Raw genomic sequence first — 23,164 nt, forward strand, 5'->3', positions numbered from 1 at the left:
TTTTGAATATTTTCGAATGCTAGTCATAGAAGGCTATCGATATATATTATATTTATCGATATTTATTTATATATTTGTAAAATATCTATCGATTTGTTTACATTAACATTTAAAAATGTTTAGAACATAATATTTGGTAAACTTACAAACATTTAAATTATTAACGTGTCAGATTAGATTCTATTGAACCTATGGATACGGTAGACGATTGTAAAAAACTTGTTGGCTTTGACCAGCAATTGGATTACGTGGAGCACATATTGCAAAAGGCTGACAAGTATAATAACGAACTTGCGGCCCAGATCGACAATTTGAAGACTCTCGTGCAAAGTAATCAAAGTCTACTTGACAATTTGCAAGCGAATGAAATGCACATGAGAACTTTACTGGAAGACAAGCAGACAGCCGACCTGCATGCTGAAATGATTAGGCATGTTAAACGCTTAAAAAAAAAGGTATAAAGATATGACGGCTTGCATGGCTGTATGTAGCAGGAAATCTGTATATCCTACATAAGAAATCAAGCTCTTAGTTCCATGGATATACATATGCAAGGGCTATTCGTCATTCAAACTAATCTAAAATTCTTTGATATATTCAATTCAATACAGTTTTTAAGCATACCTGGAGTACAATATTTCTGGCCGTTTTTCTACTCTTCTTTCCCATCTATCTATTACAATTTTTTGGCCTTTTCATCATCCAGTTTCATCTCTTTTACTTTCATCGCATCTCTTCTCTTTTCTTTTTTTCTCGTCTTATATAGCCAATATTTTCTGTACTCTGCACAACTAAAACTCCTTTTTTATTTATCTATTATTCGATGATTTGGTCAACAGATTTTCATCTCTTTATCCTTGTTTGATGAGCTTGAGTCTGAGGAAAGTTCTAATGACTGTGGGGAGGGTCTGGATTCAGAGTCTAGTCTGTCACAGGAAATAAATGAATTGGGCGCATCTCTCGTTTCCATTGGAAATGAGATAACTTCACTTAGTGTGGATAAACTGAATGAGATACGAGAAGCAAGTTTTCTGTCACAGTCGTCTTGTAAGGGGTCCAACAAAGAACTTCGTTGTTGGACCCATTGCAGGACATCGATGAAGTATGATTTGCAGGCACAGGAGCTGATTGAGTTACGTAATGCAACTGAATTGTTATTCCAAGGCTTTAACCAATCAGACTCGTTAACAGTGGAGCTAATATATGAAAACCATATATTGGAAAGAGGTATTATTGCTATGATACAATTGCTATTTTAAATATTATTGTATAACATTTATATAGTTAAAAGCATCCTGTATAAAGTTCAGCGACTAGAGTTAAAATCCAAAACACTCATGAAAATCAAAATTCTTTTAAAAAAACTTCTAAGATCCTTGATTAAACGAAAACAATTACATCTTTCAAATGGTCTAATCAAATTTGCCAATAATATTTCACCAAATACTGAATTGAAAAATTGTTACTGTGTGCCAACTCGGAGAAATTTTTCTTATTATCCATAATCAAAGCTATTGAATTTCATTATCCATAATTATGAATATATACATTTCTCTTAAATATAATAAATTATATATGTATCTACATAATATAGAATGCAAAAGAAGCATTTTTTCTACGCTTTTAAATGACGCTAACTAAATTCGCCCAAAATAAAAAGTACTAACGGAATAGTTTTAATCGATTTATAGTGAAAGGTATCGCCTTTAATAATCGTGCAGCAAGCTATCGAAATAAAACCAAACCCAATTTAATTGAACCGACTATAAATTTCGTTTGCTCAAACTATGTACATTTTCTGAAATTGATATGGAAATCAATAAAATAGTTGATAGTTTTTTTTATACAAGTCTTAAACAGTTTATTTCATAATTTGTGAATATTACCGCTCATATTTCTATACAAATGGTAAAGAAAATAAATTTGTACATTGAATTCTTTTTACAAATCGTCCTATTTCTTATCCTTAGCTTGCAGTTTTGAGTGAATCATGTCCTTGAATTGTGTTAATATTTTATTCTCGCGCTTCTGTCGTTCCTCCTTGCTAAACATGGCCAGGGCGCGCTTTTCATCCGCTGAATAAAGTTGATTTTCCTTACGTATACGCACAGCTTCCATGCGGCGATGCCGGCTGCCGCTCATCACATAACCCACCGATTCAAAATTGGCAATCTCATCCGATGTGAGGCCGATTTCTCCACGTCGGGGTATGCGTTTGCCCTCTGCGATGTAGGCAGCCATTGCAGCACCTTCACCCGGCAGCAGAGCGCGTCCAAAGTCCTTTTGATTCAGGCTGCCGCCAGTGCGTAGGGACGGACCCACATCTTCCTCGTTCTTGGATCCACTCGCCCTCGACTTGGACTTTGTTGAACTGGATGAGTACTTTTTCTCGGAATCCGATTTGCGCTTCTTTTTCTTCTTGTTTTTTTTACTTTTGCTCTTTTTGACCTTCTTCTTTGGTGGCTTCTTAATCCCATCCGCTGTCTTTTCTAGCCAAAGCTCCTGCTCATCCTCATTCTCAGAGCTACTGTCGTCATCGCTTGAGCTCTCTTCGCTACTGGAGCTTGATGATGATGAGCTTGAGGAAGATGTGTCGGATGAGCTGCTGGAAACGCCTTTGCTCTTTTTCTTCTTTTTGATTTTCTTTGCTTTCTTTTTCGACTTTTTAATTGATTTCTTACTTTTCTTTTTCTTTTTTTTGGGGCCCACATAGGAACCCTTTACGAATTCTACGTCATGGTTATTAGTCCTCGTCGGACTTGTGCCCCAAACTTCTGGTACGCCTTCCTCGCCAATGCGCACACGTTGTGCCCGCCTTGCACTCAAGGCCTTTGAATCTCTGGGATGACCGCCGCCTCGGTGTGAGTGGTGGCTACGACTAGGCCGTTCAGCCGGATCATTAATGAAGCTACGTTCAGGAGCACGTCCTCGAAATGGATTGTTTTGTCTATCGTTGTTTTCGTGGTAGCGATCGTTGGGCCAGCGCTCAACAGATTCTTTTCTCTGTTTCACTGGACTTCGACTACGGCCGCGATCTCGACTCCGACTACGTGAAGTGGAACTGCTTGTACCGCTACTGCTACTATTCCTGCTTCCTGTGCTGCTGCTGCTGTCAGTACTTGATGAGCGGGAGCGCGCACGCTGACGTCGTTGAGGAGACTCTCGTTTCTTTGAACTACGTCGCTCTTGCCGCATAGCCGATTTCTCATATCCATTTTTGTGCGGTCGGTCTTTTTCTCGCTCTCTATCTTTAGATTTTGCCGGTGGCTTGTGTGTTTCCCGCCTGTTGGTACGTATATGGGACCTGTCGTCGCGCCGATCTCTTCGTGGGCTCCGCGAACGGCTTCTGCTACGTGAACGCATTTTCTCCAAATATATTTAATATTTGTTTTGCTTGCACATGAAAATAAACTTCTGCAAAACGTTTGGCTTTCTATGTTGATATGGTAATAATCATCGATGTTTACAATCGAATATCGATATTTAGACATGCAATATGATAAGTAAATATATAAATTCACATTGCTTTCCGTGGTAGACTCTAAATAACTATAAAAAAAATAACCAGTAATACAAGGTATGAAGCATAAATGTACAATGTTTATTCAGCTTAAAAAAACAAATTCGAATATTTACCATTTCGATGTAGATATATATCATTTTCAATAATATCGAACGCCATATATCGATAGTGCAACACATCCGAACAGTATGGCTGTTAGACAAATATTAAAGTGGGCAGCAACGTTTACAGCTGAATGATGAATACTGAACTTCTTCTTGCTGTGTAGTGTGACGTGTACGCGTAGCGAAAAATCAGTGATTTTTCTTTATACAATTTCACAATTATATTTGTTTTTTAACTCGTTTCTAAAGTAAGCAGCACAAAAAATGGGTTCATTTCGTCGCGAGAAGGATGAGGAGGAGGACGGTAAGTAACTGGCAAACATCGAAATAGTACTAACAGTGCCGCCGGAGCGCCAACAAAACATCAACTGCAAACTAATAACTGAAGAAGGTGCTCTGCTGGCAGCTAAAAAGAGCATAAAACCGGAGCACAATAATATTAACACACTCATATACACACACACAAACAGAATAAACTCGAACAACACACTCCACAAAAATTGCTTTCAAGTTCTAATGATATTTATTGCCTACTGCCGGTTCAACAAAAACACAAAATGAAATATTTTATTTCGAACTTGCAAAACAAACGGAAAACAGGTCCAACGAATGCGTACCAAAATCTGGAGAAGACCTCAGTGCTGCAGGAGACGCGTACATTCAATGAGACGCCAGTAAATGCACGCAAATGCATCCACATACTCACCAAGATCCTCTACCTGATAAATCAGGGCGAGCAGCTGGTAGCCAGAGAGGCAACCGACTGTTTCTTTGCCATGACCAAGCTGTTCCAGTCCAAGGATGTTGTGCTGCGCCGCATGGTCTATTTAGGTATCAAGGAGCTGAGCTCCATTGCCGAGGATGTGATCATTGTCACCAGCTCGCTGACAAAGGACATGACCGGCAAAGAGGATCTATATCGTGCCGCTGCCATACGTGCCCTCTGCAGCATCACAGATCACACAATGCTCCAGGCCGTCGAACGTTACATGAAGCAATGCATTGTGGACAAAAATGCGGCTGTCTCTTGTGCCGCATTGGTCAGCTCGCTGCGTCTGGCCAATACCGCCGGTGATGTTGTCAAGCGCTGGGCAAACGAAGCTCAGGAAGCCCTGAACAGCGATAACATAATGGTGCAGTATCATGCTCTAGGCTTGCTCTATCATATACGTAAAGCGGATCGCCTAGCCGTCTCCAAGTTGGTTAACAAATTGACGCGTGGATCGCTCAAGAGTCCCTACGCAGTGTGCATGCTGGTAAGTTAGACAGCGTTTTTATTGGATTAGCCATATTAAAGTACTTCTTTGAAACAGATACGCATTGCCTGTAAACTTATCGAGGAGGAGGACATACCTGCAGAAGAGCTTGCAGATTCGCCTTTGTACACCTTCATCGAATCCTGTCTGCGTCACAAAAGCGAAATGGTCATCTATGAGGCGGCCCATGCCATTGTCAATATGAAGAACGTAAATCCACGCCTGCTCTCGCCGGCGTTTTCCATATTGCAACTGTTTTGCAGTTCAGTTAAGGCAACGCTTCGCTTTGCTGCCGTTCGTACCCTAAACAAGGTGGCCATGACGCATCCAGCCGCTGTTACCACATGTAATTTGGATTTGGAGGGTCTGATTACCGATACGAATCGCTCGGTTGCTACGCTGGCCATTACTACACTCTTGAAAACTGGCGCTGAATCCTCAGTGGAGCGTCTGATGAAGCAAATCTCCACATTTGTAGCAGAAATCTCCGATGAGTTCAAAGTGGTGGTGGTACATGCAATTTGTGCCCTGTGCGCCAAATATCCACGTAAGCATACAGTACTGATGAACTTCCTAAGTGGCATGCTGCGCGAGGAGGGCGGTCTAGAATACAAGACATCCATCGTGGACACCATTATAACAATAATTGAGGAGAATGTCGATGCCAAGGAGTCGGGTCTGTCGCATTTGTGTGAGTTCATTGAGGATTGCGAGCACGTCTCGCTGGCCGTACGTATTCTCCATTTGCTTGGAAAGGAGGGACCATTTGCAGCCACGCCGTCTAAATACATACGATTTATATACAATCGCGTTATTCTGGAGAGTCCAATTGTGCGCGCCGCTGCAGTGACTGCCCTGGCTCAGTTTGGTGCCTCATGCCCCGCCTTGCTGGCCAATATTTTGGTGCTGCTCGGACGCTGTCAAATGGATTTAGATGATGAAGTACGTGATCGTGCCACGTACTATCTAACTATACTTAACTCGGCCAAGCCGGAACTGTACAAGAACTACATAATTGAGCGGGAGAACTGTTCGCTGGCGCTGCTCGAGAAGGCGCTGACAGATCACCTGAATGGTGATCTGCAAAATCACTTTGACATTTCCATTGTGCCCAAGGCAGCGATCGTTAAGCCTGAGATCACCAATGATGTGATGATGGTAACAAGTGCACCGCGGGCACCAAAAATTACGCGGGAGGAGGAGAGTGCCGCACGTTTGGCTCAGCTGCCGGGCATACAAGTGCTGGGACCCATTCATCGAAGCACAGCGCCTATACAATTAACCGAAAGCGAAACGGAGTATACCGTGCAGTGCATCAAGCATATCTTTGCTCAACATGTTGTATTCCAATTTGATTGCCTTAACACACTCGCCGAGCAGTTTCTGGAGAATGTGCGTGTAGAACTGACGCTGCCCGAGGGCTATACAGCACGTGCCGTAATACCCTGTCCCAAATTAGCCTACAACGAATTGCAGACAACATTCGTAATTGTCGAATTTCCGCCAGATGCGAGCAGTTCTATAGGTAAGAATAACTTGCTTTCTACAGTACATAAATCTGTTTCAATTTCTATTCTATTTTTGTAGCTACATTTGGCGCAACTTTGCGCTTTGTGGTAAAGGACTGTGATCCTAATACCGGCGAACCCGACTCGGATGAGGGCTACGACGATGAGTACATGCTGGAGGATTTAGACATCACAGTCGCCGACCAAATACAGAAAACGAAAAAGAATAACTTCCAAGTGGCATGGGATGCTGCCGATAGTGAAGGTCTGTTTAAATATATATATTCTCATTACTAAGAAACTTAATTTCGTATGCAACATTCATGTTTCCATTTACAGAATGGCTGCAAGCCGAGGACACATTTGTACTATCTGCTGTCAACAATTTGCAGGATGCCGTAAACACTATTATTAAATTACTGGGTCTGGGCGCTGCAAATCTTTCCGAAAAAGTGCATGAGGGCACGCATCTGCACACCGTACTCTGCTCGGGTATGCGGTAGTCAACATTGAGCATTGCCATTTTATACTGACCTTAATCTATTTTCTGCAGGAACCTTCCGTGGCGGGGTCGAGGTGCTCGTGCGTGCCAAATTAGCTCTGTCTGAGGGCGTGACGCTGAATCTGACTGTGCGTAGCACAGATCAGGACGTGGCCGAGCTAATAACGGCAGCTATCGGATAAAATTGCGCACCATGCAGAGACCTAATCGTACAGCTGCGTACTCTGCATATAATATGATTATGAAAAGTATATTAAAAGCAAAAAGTTTAATGTAATCAAAAAATATATAATGTTATAGCTTTAAGCGAGCGCCGCCCTAAAACAATGTCAACTTTTTCAATATTTGCTTGAACGAGCGAAAATTGGCCACAGTTCGAAGTTGTTTGAAAGCCACAAAACAATTTCATCACTTCTTTTGGGTATTTGTTGTGCGAGTTTCCAAAAACATAAACTCATCCAAATCAATTTATATTTGTATTTGTTTATAATGTTTTAACCTGTGCGTTTTTAGCTTAAGTATTCCAAAACCTAAATACATTACAATATATGCAATAATAACTAAGAAATGGAGTCTATAAACGAACTAAAAATTGTTGAAATTTACTTAATGTAATCAATATACCTTAGAGATTTGCATGGATAATACTTTAGGAGATGTATGTTAAAATGTATATATAGAACCACTCCACTAAAGACTAAATGACTTGAAGGGATTAAGAGGAATATATATAAATATAGTGGAAATATATCTTAACTGAAGCTTCAATTGTATGTTTGAAAGATTGTAGCTATATAAATTGGTGATCGATGATATTACGGGCAGAACAATCAGTTTGGTTAGGTTAACTACGTTGACCAGGAAAATTCTAGGTAACTTAAAACCGATAGAAATTTGATCTGGAATCATATTTTGAAACAACGTATCCCACAAGTTGATGCTTTGATTATCATGGCATATTCTCCTCATAGTGAAAAGCATTTAAGTTTTCAACTTATTTTGTATGTATTTTTTTGTTTTTTTATTTAATTATAAATAACTTAAGTTGCAATTTATACAATGTTTCCATTCTGAATTCACGCGTTAACTTTTAATGCTTAAATTAGTTCTGTTTTGCTGCATTCATTTAATAATTTCTTGTGCTTTCCTATTTTTTTATTTGTTTTCCTTTTTTTATTTTTTATTTTTTGTTCTCAATCGATTTCACTCGCATTTCTGTGTTCAGTTTCTCTATCTCGATCTTTAATAATTTGTAAATACATTTTCTCATCAGTTCAATCGATACGTCAATACTCTTTCGCTTAGCACACATGTTTAATATTTTTGTTTTATTTTTTCTTCTGCTTTTTGTTTTAAAATTTTATGCAAAATTGACGCAAGAGTAAAAAAAACTCCACACGAAAGACTTTTCTCAGACACTTCGAAATTTGCTGTACGTTACAATTTGCATGCTCATTGTCAGATCGGTAATTAGTTTTAAAGATATCTTATGCATATATATAGAAATATATATATAAATATATATATACATATATATATAAATATATTTGTATCGCACATGCATGCAGTTCACACACTTACAACTCTAATAATTCGAAAACAAATTGTAAAATTAACGTTTTGTGTTCGCTGCTTCTAAGCTGCCTGGTCTTATCTTCCCTTTTTCTTTTGCTTAACACATTAACGTAATTTCTCTTTTTCCTTCTTGGAATTGCCGTTTTTTTTTTATAATTTTACTTTTTTTTTAAATACACACCAGAGTAGATTGATATTTGCTTTCGTTATCATCTTTACAAATTTCGACGGTATCATTCAGTGTGTATTTCATTTCATTTCTTATTTTTTGTATTTCATTTTTGTTTTTTTTTTCATTTCCGTTACGCTTGCTTATCTCGCTTTCTAGGCAGACAACAACGTATCGTCTCACATGCCATACAGATATAGATTTATATATATATATATATATATATTTATACATATATATATACTATGCTATACTATATTACAAATTAGCATACATATTTTTGTTTCTTCTTCTTAAGGTTTGATTTATCTTTTCGGTTTTTTGTTTTTGTTAAGGATGCGCACGTTGAGCCTGGCCGAAGCGAAAATTCACAACACGGCTCCGGCCATATATATAGATATACATATATATATATAGTGAGTCGTCGCACTTAAATTGATGGTTTCGTTGGGGACCTTTGACTATTGTGAGCGCATATTGTGTATGATGTATGTGGGTAGCCTAAACTGCTTAAAATCTACAATTAAAATAGTTAATGCTTGGATATATTTATACAGAGTGAATGAGTGCTAGCTGGTGGTTGTTGTTTTTGTGGTAATCATCGTTGTTGTAGTTGATTGGTGGTTCTTCAGCACTTGAACTTGACCATGGGTATATGCTTGGAAGACACACATTTGTCACAGCACCACTCGGCAAACACCTCCTTATTGAGCATTTGAAAGGCCGCCTCGGTTAGACCCACGCAGGTTCTACAAAGTCCCAAATATATTAGAGGTGAACCGATTTACTGATTGGATGAGGATTAAATCTCTACTTACCTATGAAAAAAGAAATTACAACCGGATTCACAGAAAACTGCCTCGTCGTTGTCGTTGACCTCCTTATGGCACATGCCACATGGATAAATGGGCGGCGCATTAGGATTCTGCGGATTGAAGACCATTGGCTGACCCGGTGGATACATTTTGCCACCGCTCATTGTCATGGGTTTACCCATAGGGCCTCCCATGTTTCCCATGGGACCGCCCATTGGGCCGGGACCCATGTTGCCCATGGGGCCCGGACCCATAGGACCACCGCCGCCGCCGCCAAACATGTTTGGCCCGCCCATCGGACTGTGTCCGTGACCGTGATGATGTGGATGTGTATGTGCATGGTGAGGTGGCATTCCGTGGTGCGGTGGTGGTCCATTCATGCCGCCTGGTCCCGGACCCGGACCCGGTACACCGCCCATATGACCGTGACCCATATGCGGACCAGCATTGCCGTGTGGTCCCATCATGTGCGGATTACCGCCACCGCCGCCACCCATATGAGGTGGCATACCACCTGGACCACCTGGACCATGCATGCCCGGTCCTGGTCCCATCATATGATGAGGCGGCGGACCGCCTGGATGTGAGTGATGCGGGTGCGGATGATTCATAAGCTGCGGGTGCGGTGGTCCTCCAAGATGAGGTGGTTGTTGTGGGGGCAGCATTTGATTCATGCCCATGCCCATAGGGCCGCCAGGCCCATGAGCACCTGGTCCGCCTGGCTGGCCAACCATATGGACGCCCATGGGACCATGCTGCTGCTGCTGCTGCTGCTGCTGCTGTTGTTGCTGCTGTTGTTGTTGCTGCTGTTGTTGTTGTTGCTGCTGTTGTTGTTGTTGTTGCTGCTGTTGTTGCTGCTGCATAGGAACATTTGGGTTCATTTGCTGGCCCATCATGGGTCCATTATTGTTGTTCATATTGTTGTTGTTGCCCGCTGGCGATTGCAACGGACTGGGCCCCGCATTTGGCATACCCGGACTGGGACCGGCACTATTTAAAGAATGATGCGGTGACATGGCGGGCGGCGCTGGTGAGGACGTAGGCACTGATGTGGTCGCTGCTACCACTGTGGACGTCGTCGTCGATGTGGATGCTGATGATGCAGATGACGATGACGCCGCTGGTATTGGACCGTTCGATTGCATTGTATTGGGCACACCACCCAAACGTCCACCTGCCGCCGCTGGCGACAGATGTGGATGAGGATTTTGATTGTTGTTGCTATTGTTGTTGGGATTGTTGCTGCCATTGTTGTTGTTGTTATTACTATTGCTATTGTTGTTCGCCGCATTGCCGCCCATCATGTTGCTGCTGTTGTTGCTGTTATTGTTGCTGTTGTTGCTATTCGCTGGCGACATGCCACCGGGTCCAACTAAGCCGCCCGGCCCAGGACCTGGCCCTGGCCCTGGTCCACCGGACATGTGACTGTGATTCGTTGGTCCATTACCCAGCGGACTGTGCAGAGGCGGCGGACCCATTTGTCCATTGTTCATGTGCGTCTGTTGCGGGTTTTGTGGCTGTTGCTGCTGTTGTTGTTGTCCGGGTTGCTGCTGGCCACCCGGCCCGGGCCCAGGACCAGGTCCAGGTCCCGGACCCAACGGACTCCCAATTTGATTACCCATAGGCGAACCCATTGGCAACGAGTTCATAGGTGAGTTTTGTCCGGGCATCGGACCACCAGCGCCGCCCATAGGAGAGCCTTGCATTGCACGCGGATTGGGCCCATTGGGTCCGCCCATGGGCGACAATCCACCCATGCCCATATGATGTGGGGATATGCTAGGTCCTCCCATGCTACCCATTGGACTCATTCCGCCCATGCCAGCCATTGCACCCATTGGACTGCCCATGGGAACTCCACCGGCTCGCCCGTGATTCATATGCGGCGGTAGTCCAACGCCGGGTCCCATACCATGCGGATGCGGATGCACGCCAGGTCCTAAGGGGCTCATGCCACGCATAGGTGGTGGCCCACCCATATGATGCGGTCCGTGTGGCCCATGACCCATGGGGCCGCCTCCAGCACCTGGATGATGCGGATGCATATGAGGATGCATGCCCATGCCCATGCGCTCCTCCCAGTGCGGATGCGGTCCAAAGTGCCCACCAGGACCGCCGGCACCGCCCATTTGATTCATAGCCGCCATGGCAGCAGCTGCCGAACTAGACATAGCTGATACCTGGGGGCTATCATCGAACGGATTGGACGCGACGATCGTATCACCAAAGCCACCCATTGGTGGCGGTGGTAACAGATCTTGAGGAGTGGGCGGCGCCGATTGCTGCTGTTGCATGGAATTGGCAGCGGCAGCCGCCGCAGCTGCTGCCGCTGCAGCAGCGGCTGCCGCAGAATTAGCCGCATTCGATGTTTTCCGCCGTTTCTTCGGATTACTCGGCGCCGAGATGATATCCGTCGGTGGCGGGGGTTTAAAATCAGGCGGACAGAGACCGCCCGCTGGACCCGGCAAACGATATGGCGCCATACCGATATTGTGGGTCATATTCGAAGTGTTTTTCTTCCGAATGGTGGCAGCTTTTCCTTAACAACGGGGCGAACGAAATATTTATTTAATGGCGTCGTTGATCCGTGGGATCACGACGCGTCTATTAAAAGAAAGATTGCCTGGAAAATGTTGTCCTCGATGCTTGCCGAACTGGGCTGCCAACCTGTGTGCCAAAAAAATATAAGGGCCTCGTTGAATGTCGTGTTGTTATTTACTTAAAATAATGCACTAATTTACCAACGAAAAGGGTCCCAAAGAATGTTGATCCGTGTTGATGATAGAAGCCGCCAGAAATGCGACTACCTTGGCTATTTCAGAGCTGGCAACTCTACGCGCGCATGTCGTCAGCGTTGGCAGCGTCTGAGCAGCGAAGCGCCAAGCAGCCGTAGCAGCAGCAGCACCTGCAGCACAAATAACACAATGGACTGCACGTTGCAATAATTAAGCGTTTCTTGATTTTAATGTGATATGATTAATTGATTTTGATCGGCGCACTCCGTAGTGGATGATTATCTTTACTATTATTTGCTTGCTTTTTTAATTTCAATTTTCTCACTTGGCGGCTCTTCTTCTTGCCACCGATTTTATGTTCTTTTTGCACCACCACCGCAAAGCAGCGGCAGCAAATTTGCTGCAATTTTTTTTTATTAATTACACTACAAATGGTGAGCGCATTTTTAAAGGGTTTGCACGTTTCAAATTTTCTAACATGCAGTATTGCCGTTTGCGCACGCAAATTTCTATCGTAGTTTTTGGTTTTTTGTTGATGGCCGCGGTGCCTGGCTATATTTTTATAGGTAAATTGGTTGCTGCGTAACCATTTAAAAACAAATAACACATATTTTTGGCCCTTTGAATGCCACACTTTGTCATTTGTGCATGAATGCGTTCAAAATTTCTGCGTAACTATAATATTTTGATAATTTTCGTATGCAAAGCGTCGTGGATTCTAAAATATAAATAATTTTCCTCGCCTGTCAGCCAAGGTGACCGTATTTTGACAACATGCAAATACCAAAATTCCATTCTTTGCTTTGTACCTAAGGTGACCATTAGTCTGCGCGTGTATAGCTCATCGATAGTCCATCTATATTATATCGATAATTAGATATTTACCTTAATTCAAACATTTATATTGCTGTCTGAGTTGTAATCAGTATGAAATAAAAATGAGGGTTGGGTAGTCTTTAGCTAAGTATTAGGCATATATAACAGAGATAAATAACACACTTTCGAATTCCCAATAGAACTATCGATATTGAGATAATTAACAGATATTGACTCTCATCACTATTAGCAGAAGAGTGACGCGTAAAATTTTGGCGCTGGTGGGTTTAAATTTTTTTAGCGACCAAAACATTTAGTGTAACAAGATGTGGAGCAATTTTGAGGCATCTGCAGTGGAGGATGAAACCATTTCAAATGCCTTCTCTTCGCGCAGTGTATTCAAAATAAGCAGTGAAGATGAGGTAAAATTAATTTGTAATTAAATAAAAATAGTAATAAATACAGTTGTTTCTTTGGTTAGGTTGCAAATTATCCTGCGATTCAGGCTGCTGTGCAAAGTGGCAAAATGGTGATATCCATCGATAAGAGCCTTCTATTGCTTGAAGATGAGCTGATAGCCAAGTGCAGCTTTCTAAGTTTTGGCGCAAACATCGATGCAATTGCCATATCCAACAGCGGAAATCTTATTGTGTGTGGACTAACTGATGGGGAAGTGCATGGCGTATATATAAAGGGCTTGCTACTGTTTAGTGTATGCATTAAAGTGGAAGATGCTAGTCTCAGCAGCGGCACCTTTACGAGCATTCAGCAATTGGGATCGCACTTTTACTTCACATGTAAAAATGGCAGTGTCTACTGGTGAGTGGAACCCCAATCACTCCTAAATACCACTTCACTTAACCAGATTTTCTATTCCAGTCTGAGCGAGATCAATGAAGCTCATTTAGAATCACTAGCCAATGTCATGTTGAATGATAATGAGAATATGACAGCACTTCTAGATGATGTCACCATTGAGCGCACATCCTCTGGTCGAGCTGCTAGCTGCGTGGATAGTGCGCTGCTGCTCAAGCTGCCAACTACACATGCCTATGCGGTCAACAATCAGGAAACACCGCGTGCTGATCATGATTTGATTTTAACTGGCACGCAAGACACTTTCAATTTTAAAACCGTTTCCAATGATGTGACACGCATCAATTTACCCAAGCACTTGGGCAGCATCAAGAACATTTACAATGTGGACATCTATGTGTAGGTTCAAGTTAGGCTTATTATATATAATACTTATGGCATGTTCATCTGCTTACAGAATTGCACTGACGGAATCGGGTCATCTGTTGGAGATTTGTCCATTTACACGCACCTTCAGCTTCACTCAATCGGCCTTGAGTCGTGCGCTGCTCATAGAGGATTTATTGGTTATGGAGTCCAGCGACGAGCATGTGGAATTCTTGATACTTACCAAGCCCACAGCTGACGGTGAACGTTTCATAAAATTTATCGAATATCCTTGTAAGTTTTGAATCATTAATTAATTCTAATTATGACTGATTGTTTTTTTATTGTTTAAGCGTTTAAATGCAAAAACGAGGTCGAAGTTCCACTGCATGCCTGGCTTATAAGGCAACCCAAAAGTGCCGTCAATTTGTATTATCTAGCGGCTAGAGCAGGTAAAGAATGTGAAATCCCTTCAGAGGTGGAGATGATGATGGTATCCGAGACAGATCCCAGTGATCGCTTTAAAAAACTGATAGCCAAGGGGCGCCTGGATGAGGCGGAGGTACACCATTTAATTTAATTATATTGATATAGATAATAATTAATCATGTTTCCATTTAGGACTTTGGCATACAATTTGAGCTATGCCTGCAACCCATCTATGAGGCCAGAGCCAAGCGTATTCTTGTCGAACTCTGCAATGCCAACGCCCACAGCACACAGCCCAATGAGTTGGAAGAAAAGTTTCAATTGCTGCTCAACCTGCTGGGTCAGATTGAAAGCAAAGCCTTTATTAAAAATAATCGCATGATTAACTTAAGCTCGCGTCAAATTTTGGAGCGTTACCTAAAAGAAATTCGCAAGAGATTGGATTTTGAGGTGAGAAATCACAAAATATACTGATAAATATATTTATATAATATTTGCATACAGGACGATGAGCAGCATATGCTGGAAATAGATGAGCAGCTGCATCGTCTCAAGACGCTTGATATCATCGATCCCTACGAGTGCAACACTGAGTGGCAAAAGTTTGTATACAACACGAATCTGGTGAGGGTGATCAAGGGAATGTTTAGCACCGATATGCCCACTGCTTGCCTGATTTGGCGTCGTCATTCGAGCTGCGTTTTACCGCATCTAAGCGAGGATGAATTGCGCACATTGTTGGGCTTCATACCTAGCACAACAGAGCCACTAAACGTGGTACTGTGGTTGCGTCAATTTGTGCCAATGGTCAGCAATACTCATCCCAAAATTATGCCATTTATAACGGACTGGAGCATTGAGATGACACGCAAGCTGCAATATAGCGAACACTGGCCCGATATTGGCTTAGAATTTGCTAGCAATATCTTGGAAATATTCGAAGAAGTTAAATTCATCTACTCGTGGGTTTATTATAGTTATTGACATAACTATTATTACCATTTTTAACTTATATATACATTATTTTGTAGTGATGTGGAGCGGCAACACGAGCGTAATATTGGCAAGCTGCGTGATTTGGTCAATGCGCTGCAAGACTTATCAGTATTAAAGAAGATCTATAAGCTTGGTTTTACGCTGGATAACTATATGGAGGACTCACTAGATGGCATTGCATTGCGCATATTGCAGCGCGTGCATTTAGATAATATACAGAGTCTAGTTAAGGATTTTCTCTATCCCATTTATCAGGAGAAAGGCCGCCAGCCATTAAATGCCATCAAGCAGTATATAGGCCAATTGGTGTCCAATCGCCAATCGCTTAGCAATTGGCTTGAGCGTGCTATGGCTTGCGTCGAGCTCCTGCATAATGAGGATAGTCGTCTAGAAAGCGCTCTGTCGATACTACAGAATGCACCAGTGCCTTGGCCCGAAACGCTAGCTCCTCTCATAAAACTGCGCAATTCCACTCATCCACTTAGCATTAAGATCAATGCCGAATATGAGATTCAAGTGATAAAGATCATGAAAGTGAAGTATGGCTGGCCAGCGGATAGTGCTGTTGACATCAATCTCGAGCTATTTATGATGCGCATTGTCAAACTTAATTTGCCGGACATGTTGCAGGATATACGCACGTTGACCAGAGCTGCACCAGAGATTTCGACGAGTGCTAATTTTAATTGTTGCTATCAGATGGCTCGGCGTGGTCAAATTGAAATGGCCTACGAGTTCTTCAAGTCGTTAAACAGTAAAAATAATGATAATCAATGCAAAGATGTTGTTGACATCCTGACCAATATGCTCGAGATGAGCTCCGGTTCATTTGTGAATGAAGCCAAGATACAGGAGCATATTAATCTGTTAGAGTTGTTCAAGCTTACGCTGCCCCATGTGGACCCAATTTATATGCATCGGTATTTTCTCATTAAGCATTGTTTCCAACTGCGCCAAAAGTTCAATTTGCAGTTGCAGAGCAGCAGTGAGTTGATACCATTGCAAAAGCGTATAGAGCTGCTCCATAAGGGTATCGAGTTGATCATGTCACGTGCCCAGGCAACTCTGAATGTATGCGCTTTTATAGTCAACGAAATGGGTGAGCTATGTGCTGCTCTCAATTTGGAAAAAGTGCAAGGACTTTTGTGCATTAGCCAGCGCATGAACTGTCTGCAACTCAGCTGTGCCCTGGCACACCATATTCTGGAGTTCATCGACTGTGTGCCAGCAAATAGCAACGAATTTATAAACTTTGCCATTGAGTTGCTGGCGCAGCAAATCAGTGAGGCCAAAACTAATGGCCATGGTAAGTTAACTTACACTGAAAGTCGGGGTAATTGAATTGATTTATATATTGCCTTTTTTTTTTATCAGATACCTATACATCGCTGCAGCAGCTCAATGATACTGATCCTTTGTGCTTTCCGCTGGCGTACGAGCTGCTTACCGAAGCTATGTTGCATGAGCATCGTCGCCAACGCGATCTTAACGAGCTGATTAAGTATGTGCGTGTTGCTGTCATACACTATCCAATGGATGCTATAGAGACGCACTATTTGGGCAAAGAGCAGAGTATTAATGATCAAATCTGCCGTGCATTAGATGGGTCTCCGATTGCCTTGGGAGAGACAACGCTTAATTTCTCCATGGCGCTCAACAACTCCATTGAAATTAAACCTGTTGTAGAGCCAACATCAAAGAAACGTTACTCGGTCTCCATGTTCGAGGAGATCGATGTGCAGCCACAGCAACAACCGCAACAGAAGGTAACATCAGCCCAACAAAATTTTAACATAATTTCACAATATGTATACTTTATAGAAACGGATTAGTGGCAGCTTGCCGATTGTGAAGTTTATGGCTCGTACGCTGCTGCTCATGATAATTGAGACGGATTCAAATAACTCGTTGCTGCAGCAACTGAAACAGCTACTACCAGAAAATGTTAAGAACGATGTTGATGGTGCACGCACTGATTTCTTCTTATCGTTGGAGCATTTGACCAAAGCGAAGGAGCATGATGTGTGGTACATTATGTCCCAATATCTGCTAGAATATCAGAAACAGAATCAAAGCAAAAAGATCATAAATGAAGGCTTCATTACCCTCCAATTGCGACGCATTCTACGCAATGCAATGAACAACAAGGATGCCAACCTGATTGGTAAAACTCTTTAACTACCTAATAACTTAATTATGTTTAATAATAACTTAATTGTATTTAGAGCTTTTCACCATGCTAACCGCGGACTCCGAGTCGCGTGCCCTGCTAGATAAGCTATCCATGGATATAAAAACGGATCAGCAGAAAATACACTTCCTGACACTTTCCGCCATGTACCATGAGCACATTGATGAAATGAATAATGTGGAAATATTGCGTGCCAAGTATGTAATATAATATGAATTTTGTCTGCTTAAGTTTTATGCCTTTACCTGCTTCTCAACAGACGAAACAAACTGTATTACTATTTGGAGTTCTGCCAGCAAGATCCTAGTATTAAAGGCAAATTCAATGCTGAAATGGACAACATTGATCAATTGCTAAAGGAATTCCATAATAAGCGACTTAATGTGCAGCTGCTGGAGCGAATGAGCGCTGATTTTGGTTTGGACTATCAAAAGATGCTCATCACACAAATATTAAGTATTTTGAATGCCCAGGAGCTAAGCTATGAAATCAAGATCAATGCGTTTGGCGACGAAGAGCTGGTCATATTGAGCAGCGTGCAAGAGATACGTGATATGTGTCAGCCGTACATAAACGAGATCAAGAATGTGGATCTCTTTACAGCCAAACTGAAACAATTCATTGAAGAGATCAACATCTATTTTTATGAACTGTATCTATGTGTTATTGAGATACTCATATTTTTTGATGCGGCGCCCAAGCAGATGGAAACTTGGATAAATATATTGCACTTTCTGCGACACAAGATGAACACACGTCGTCGTAATCGACCAGGTCAACTAGAGACGGACATGTGGTTGCAGTCTCAGAAGGAGAACGGTGTGCTCCCCAAGATTGCGCGCTATCGCCTGCCTTTTAAGCCGATTGTGGAGAAGCCTTTGAAAGACATACTTGGTGGGTGCTTATGGCACAGCTATCCATAAAAATATATATTAATTTTATATCTATAATATTCCTGGTACAGATAGTGAGCTTAATGTGGACAACTGTCAGAGCTGGTTTCCTCTTATACTTATGTGCATTGCCCTGAAGAACTCCAAGGAAATATCACAGAATTGTGATTACTTTTGTATGGCAGCCGTAAAAAATTCCATAGCCGAGTACAAATCGAAAAACGATTCGGAAACTTGGAGCTTACATCCAACCAATAATGCATTCCTGAAGTCGGTAAGATCTTTAACTAAATTTTGTTTATTTACAGTTTGTCCTAATCGCTTCTCAATTGCAGATCCTTCGCTTGGTCAAGAATGTACACAGTCCGAGCAAGGTGTTCCTAATCTTGTATTTCGTTGCTGGCTATGCGCCAGAGGGTGCAGATCAGGTGGAGGCATCTTACGAGTGCTGGAAATATGCCATGGAACACGATTCGCTGACAAATGATCCCAAATGTCAAGATCAGCTGGTGAAGATAAAACGCAGATATCCCATGCAAAAGACACAGCACTTGCTCCACGTTTATGGTATGACCGATGAGAAATTGTTGCGTCTTGTCGAACATCCCACAGAACTCATACACTGCCTCTACCATCATGAACTGATACTCAAGTCTAGCAAGGTGGATATCAACGGCCTAGTCAAGGAGATTTGTGCGCTGCACGATCTCATCCTAGATGCCATACAGTTTAAGTTGCTCCAGAAATGGTTGTCCGTCACAATGGAGACCAGCGATGGCACCATTATGGAGGAGACCTTCCTCGATGATCAGAACTGGACAGAGAATGGCACCAACGGAAATGGCGGCGATGAAACAGGCACTGCCAGCGAGAATGTTGTACGAGCATTTTACATACTCAGTAGCTGGCCGAAATCGGAGGCGGTGCATTTCCTGGTGGGGCTCATCTTTAAGGGCGGGTAAGCTTGAAATTAAGTATAACTATATCATTTATTTATTATTGTTCTTCCATTCCAGCTCTGTCAACACCTCGACACAGTTGCAGATGTACGAATGCTACTCCAAGCTTAATGATGGCAGTAATTCCTTTAGCAACACCATCAGCCAGCGACAGTTTATAACGATCAAGTGTGTTCATGAATTGAAGGCGCTCGGCTACAATTCGAATATAGAGAAGTTTGCGGATAACAATTGCGATAAGATTAGTATCTTAAAGATGCTTTGGCAACGCAATGCACAGAATCCACTTTCGCTTGAGGTAATGGCTGACATTTGCCTGGGCTTCGATATACATTTGCCCAAAATCTGGAATGGCATACTGAAGCGCATGGTTATATTTAATATGGTTCGTGAGCTAAATGCATTGGTCGATGTGCTCAGTTGTAAACGACAGCTGTTGCATCTCGATGGACTCGCCCTGGCCTGGGACTGTGTGTTGTCGCATCCGTTCAAGAATGCAGTGCAAACACGCTCCAATGCACTGGAGGAGCGATTGCAAAAGATGCTGCTACGTCTGCAGGGCTGTCCGGTTGTACATGCTCTGAATCTCTATCAATTTGCCGAGCTCTGCATGCTCATCCAGCGTCCACATATGGCAGCTGTTGTACTTATTTTCTGCCAAAGTGCTGAGCCTCGCGAGAAGATTAAGAACGTAAGTCGGAATCCTGAACTAGTTTTATTTTTCCTAATCTCTAAACTAATTGCCTTAACATTACAGCTAATCACGTCTAAGCCTATGGATAATTTACGCCAGCAGATTCTGGACTTGGAGGATGCAGGCTTGCTGCCCATGGTTCTTAACTTCGCGCTTAAGGAATTGAATCTCTAGAATATCTTAATTTATTCAGAATATTATATATTAAATGTATTCTTGTTTACTCGAATATTGAAAATAATATCGAATATGAAACAATGTTAAATATATATTAAATATTAAACAATATTAAAATATTTAATACCTTCACATTTTGTAAAATCTATATAGAATATAATAATATTGAGTATATTGTTTATTTGAATATTAAATAATATTGAAATATTGAATACTTTCACTTTTTTTAATATATATTTTACTATATACATGTACATCATACTGTATATATATATATAATATATAGGCTATATATAGATATAGATATAGATAAATATACATTTATTGATTACATTCAATTAGTTTTAATAAAGTTCACTTATTTTATTATAGATTATTTTAGCAATCATAATCAGATTTAATTTATTGTTAACGAGCATCGACGGAATCGATGACGTCACCAGGCGTTGCTAATAAACCGTGGTACAAATATGACAGATAAGCCGCTGAACGCACTAATTAAATGTATGTGTATGCAAATATTGTATTTACTAAATTGTACATGCTTGTTCGCTTATAATTTAGATTAGATAACAAAAAAACAGACAGCTAATCGACATTATCACGCTCACTTAAATTTCCACGAGCAGCGCTTTCGATACATTTTGTACGAATAGCATCGAACCACTGTGCGAAAATCAGCTGTTCGTCAGTTGAGTATGTACACACATAACGGAAACTAGTTTATATCATCAAAAACTGAATTTTTTTTGGATTTAAATTTAAATTAAATAAAAATGCTGCGCACTTTAGCAGGGACAAAAAGATGCCTAAGCCTTGCCAGTGGGACACTTATGAAAACGACTTCTAATCAGCTGTGGGCTCCAAACAATGTACCGTCCATTACATCTACCTTAAGATTGTAGGTAAACAATTTTATTAAATGATAGCTTTTAAAGAAAAGAAAATTTTGTAGCCGTCATTATACTACGCCCACGCACATCAGTCAATCGGTTCCTGACAATTCGGGCACCATGTCGGAAAGTATGTGAATCTTAGAAGTCCACAATAAATGCTTGCGTTACTCTGCTAATCTCTTTTTTTCTTATCTCAGTTAAGGAAGAGATGATGAAACGTCTGGGTCTGGACCACGGTTATCAGCCCCTGCCAAAGTCGCGCAGTCATCTCCTCAAGTATCATCCCAAGTTGGAGGAGTTACCACCACGTTCAATGCAAGACTCATTTACCTCGGCCATCATACCACTCAGCAAGAATCTAGCGCTGCAGGATAAATATGTGACATATCTGGGCAACGTGCGCATGGGTCGACTTCTGGAGGATATGGATATGTTTGCTGGTTTGAATTCAATGCTCTGCTTGAATCTGATAGGATAATCAATGCTCTCCTTTTCAGCCTGGTGCTGTCACAAACATGTGCTCATACCCCAGCTGCCGGCGGATATACCTTTGCCGTACACTTTTGTGACGATTCTAGTGGATCGCATTGATTTCACTAATACGCTTGCCTCCGGCACCCAAGATGTACGTCTGTCCGGGCATGTTTCGTGGGTGGGCACCAGTTCCATCGAGGTAGTCGTTTGGCTGGAGCAGTTGCAAAACGGCTCCTATGTTAAATTGACGCGTGCCCTCTTCCTAATGGCCGCACGAAATGCAACTAATACAGGAGCGGCACCGGTCAATCCCATTAAGCCGGCCACCGATGAGGAGTCGACCATTTTGGCTGGCGGCAAGGAACGGAAAAATCAACGTCAATTGCTTCGCGCCCAGTCCATTTTCAAGGTAGAACCCAACGATTCGGAACAAACACTCATGTATGAGCTGTACAAGCGCACAACGCCCAGCGACACTATGGAACTGAACAAACGTATCTTGCCGCCAAACTGTCGCTGGATGTCGCATTCGTATCAGATGAGCACCATACCCTCGTTTCCCGAACATCGTAACCATCATAATCGCGTCTTTGGTGGCTTTCTCATGCGTTGTGCTTTAGAGATTAGCTGGGCAGCTGCAGTGCTTTACTGCCGGACACGTCCCAAACTAGAGCACATTTCGGACATTAGCTTCGAGAAACCCGTGAGCGTGGATTCGTTTATTAAGATGACGGCCTATGTTGTGTACACGAACATGAACTATTTACAAATCATGACAGTGGCTGAAGTGCTGGAGCCGCACTCGGGCAAGCAGGTAACGACCAACACCTTTTATTACACCTTCTTGGCCCCGGACAAGGTGACCGAGGTGTTGCCGCTGTCCTATCACGAGACCATGTGGTACATTCAAGGACGTCGAAAGTTCGAAAACAACATGGGACTCAATGGGAAAAAGGATAAGGATAATGCAATATGAGGAGGCTATGCTGACGAGGCAATACAAAATATATAGAGGGAAACTCGTGAGCGTTGATTAGCTTTGGAGCAACCAAAGAAACATTTGGACTCAAAATTAATTTTAAAAGTAATATAACGTTTTTGAAACTATATTCTATTCAATTATTATTTAATGCTTTAATTACAATTGTATAATACTTATAAACAAACAGTGAAGAAATGAAAATCACTTAATAAATAAATCCCGATTTATAATCGATTCTGTTTTCAAATAAAATGTGCGAGGTTCAAAACGTTAACTACCCATCAGATA

General features: G+C 42.0%; 6 protein-coding genes across 6 annotated transcripts; 4 read left to right on the forward strand and 2 right to left on the reverse strand.

Moving 5' to 3' along the window:
- Positions 1 to 128: 128 nt before the first annotated feature.
- On the forward strand, positions 129 to 1,476 carry LOC111594562. Its single transcript, XM_023307919.2, has 2 exons — positions 129 to 455; positions 840 to 1,476. The coding sequence occupies exons 1-2, from the start codon at positions 192 to 194 to the stop codon at positions 1,257 to 1,259; spliced, it is 684 nt and encodes a 227-aa protein (XP_023163687.2). The 5' UTR covers positions 129 to 191; the 3' UTR covers positions 1,260 to 1,476.
- A 390-nt stretch (positions 1,477 to 1,866) lies between these two features.
- LOC111594502 (NKAP family protein CG6066) lies at positions 1,867 to 3,507 on the reverse strand. Its single transcript, XM_023307814.2, has one exon. It carries the CDS (start codon positions 3,361 to 3,363, stop codon positions 1,954 to 1,956), a length of 1,410 nt encoding a protein of 469 aa, XP_023163582.2. The 5' UTR covers positions 3,364 to 3,507; the 3' UTR covers positions 1,867 to 1,953.
- A 263-nt stretch (positions 3,508 to 3,770) lies between these two features.
- Positions 3,771 to 7,166, forward strand: LOC111594501 (coatomer subunit gamma). Its single transcript, XM_023307813.2, has 6 exons — positions 3,771 to 3,931; positions 4,228 to 4,883; positions 4,941 to 6,408; positions 6,471 to 6,656; positions 6,731 to 6,883; positions 6,945 to 7,166. The coding sequence occupies exons 1-6, from the start codon at positions 3,892 to 3,894 to the stop codon at positions 7,073 to 7,075; spliced, it is 2,634 nt and encodes an 877-aa protein (XP_023163581.1). The 5' UTR covers positions 3,771 to 3,891; the 3' UTR covers positions 7,076 to 7,166.
- Positions 7,167 to 8,955: 1,789 nt separating this feature from the next.
- Positions 8,956 to 12,975, reverse strand: LOC111594637 (protein pygopus). The gene is made up of 3 exons (XM_023308032.2): positions 12,194 to 12,975; positions 9,456 to 12,119; positions 8,956 to 9,386 (listed from the first exon to the last, which is right to left on the reverse strand). The coding sequence occupies exons 2-3, from the start codon at positions 11,951 to 11,953 to the stop codon at positions 9,266 to 9,268; spliced, it is 2,619 nt and encodes an 872-aa protein (XP_023163800.2). The 5' UTR covers positions 11,954 to 12,119; positions 12,194 to 12,975; the 3' UTR covers positions 8,956 to 9,265.
- Positions 12,976 to 13,329: 354 nt separating this feature from the next.
- LOC111594636 lies at positions 13,330 to 20,536 on the forward strand. The gene is made up of 16 exons (XM_023308031.2): positions 13,330 to 13,425; positions 13,485 to 13,822; positions 13,883 to 14,218; positions 14,277 to 14,479; positions 14,539 to 14,747; positions 14,807 to 15,064; positions 15,119 to 15,576; positions 15,646 to 16,916; positions 16,985 to 17,376; positions 17,432 to 17,774; positions 17,836 to 17,998; positions 18,061 to 18,695; positions 18,766 to 18,968; positions 19,030 to 19,652; positions 19,711 to 20,344; positions 20,411 to 20,536. Exons 1-16 carry the CDS (start codon positions 13,330 to 13,332, stop codon positions 20,519 to 20,521), a joined length of 6,273 nt encoding a protein of 2,090 aa, XP_023163799.2. The 3' UTR covers positions 20,522 to 20,536.
- Positions 20,537 to 21,206: 670 nt separating this feature from the next.
- LOC111594524 (acyl-coenzyme A thioesterase 9, mitochondrial) lies at positions 21,207 to 23,094 on the forward strand. The gene is made up of 4 exons (XM_023307854.2): positions 21,207 to 21,425; positions 21,480 to 21,547; positions 21,618 to 21,860; positions 21,918 to 23,094. The coding sequence occupies exons 1-4, from the start codon at positions 21,301 to 21,303 to the stop codon at positions 22,868 to 22,870; spliced, it is 1,389 nt and encodes a 462-aa protein (XP_023163622.1). The 5' UTR covers positions 21,207 to 21,300; the 3' UTR covers positions 22,871 to 23,094.
- The last annotated feature ends 70 nt before the right edge of the window (positions 23,095 to 23,164 follow it).

The sequence above is a fragment of the Drosophila hydei genome, unplaced genomic scaffold (genome assembly GCF_003285905.1).
Source record: "Drosophila hydei strain 15085-1641.00,03,60 unplaced genomic scaffold, DhydRS2 tig00008119-arrow-pilon, whole genome shotgun sequence".
Taxonomy (NCBI): Eukaryota; Metazoa; Arthropoda; class Insecta; order Diptera; family Drosophilidae; genus Drosophila; species Drosophila hydei.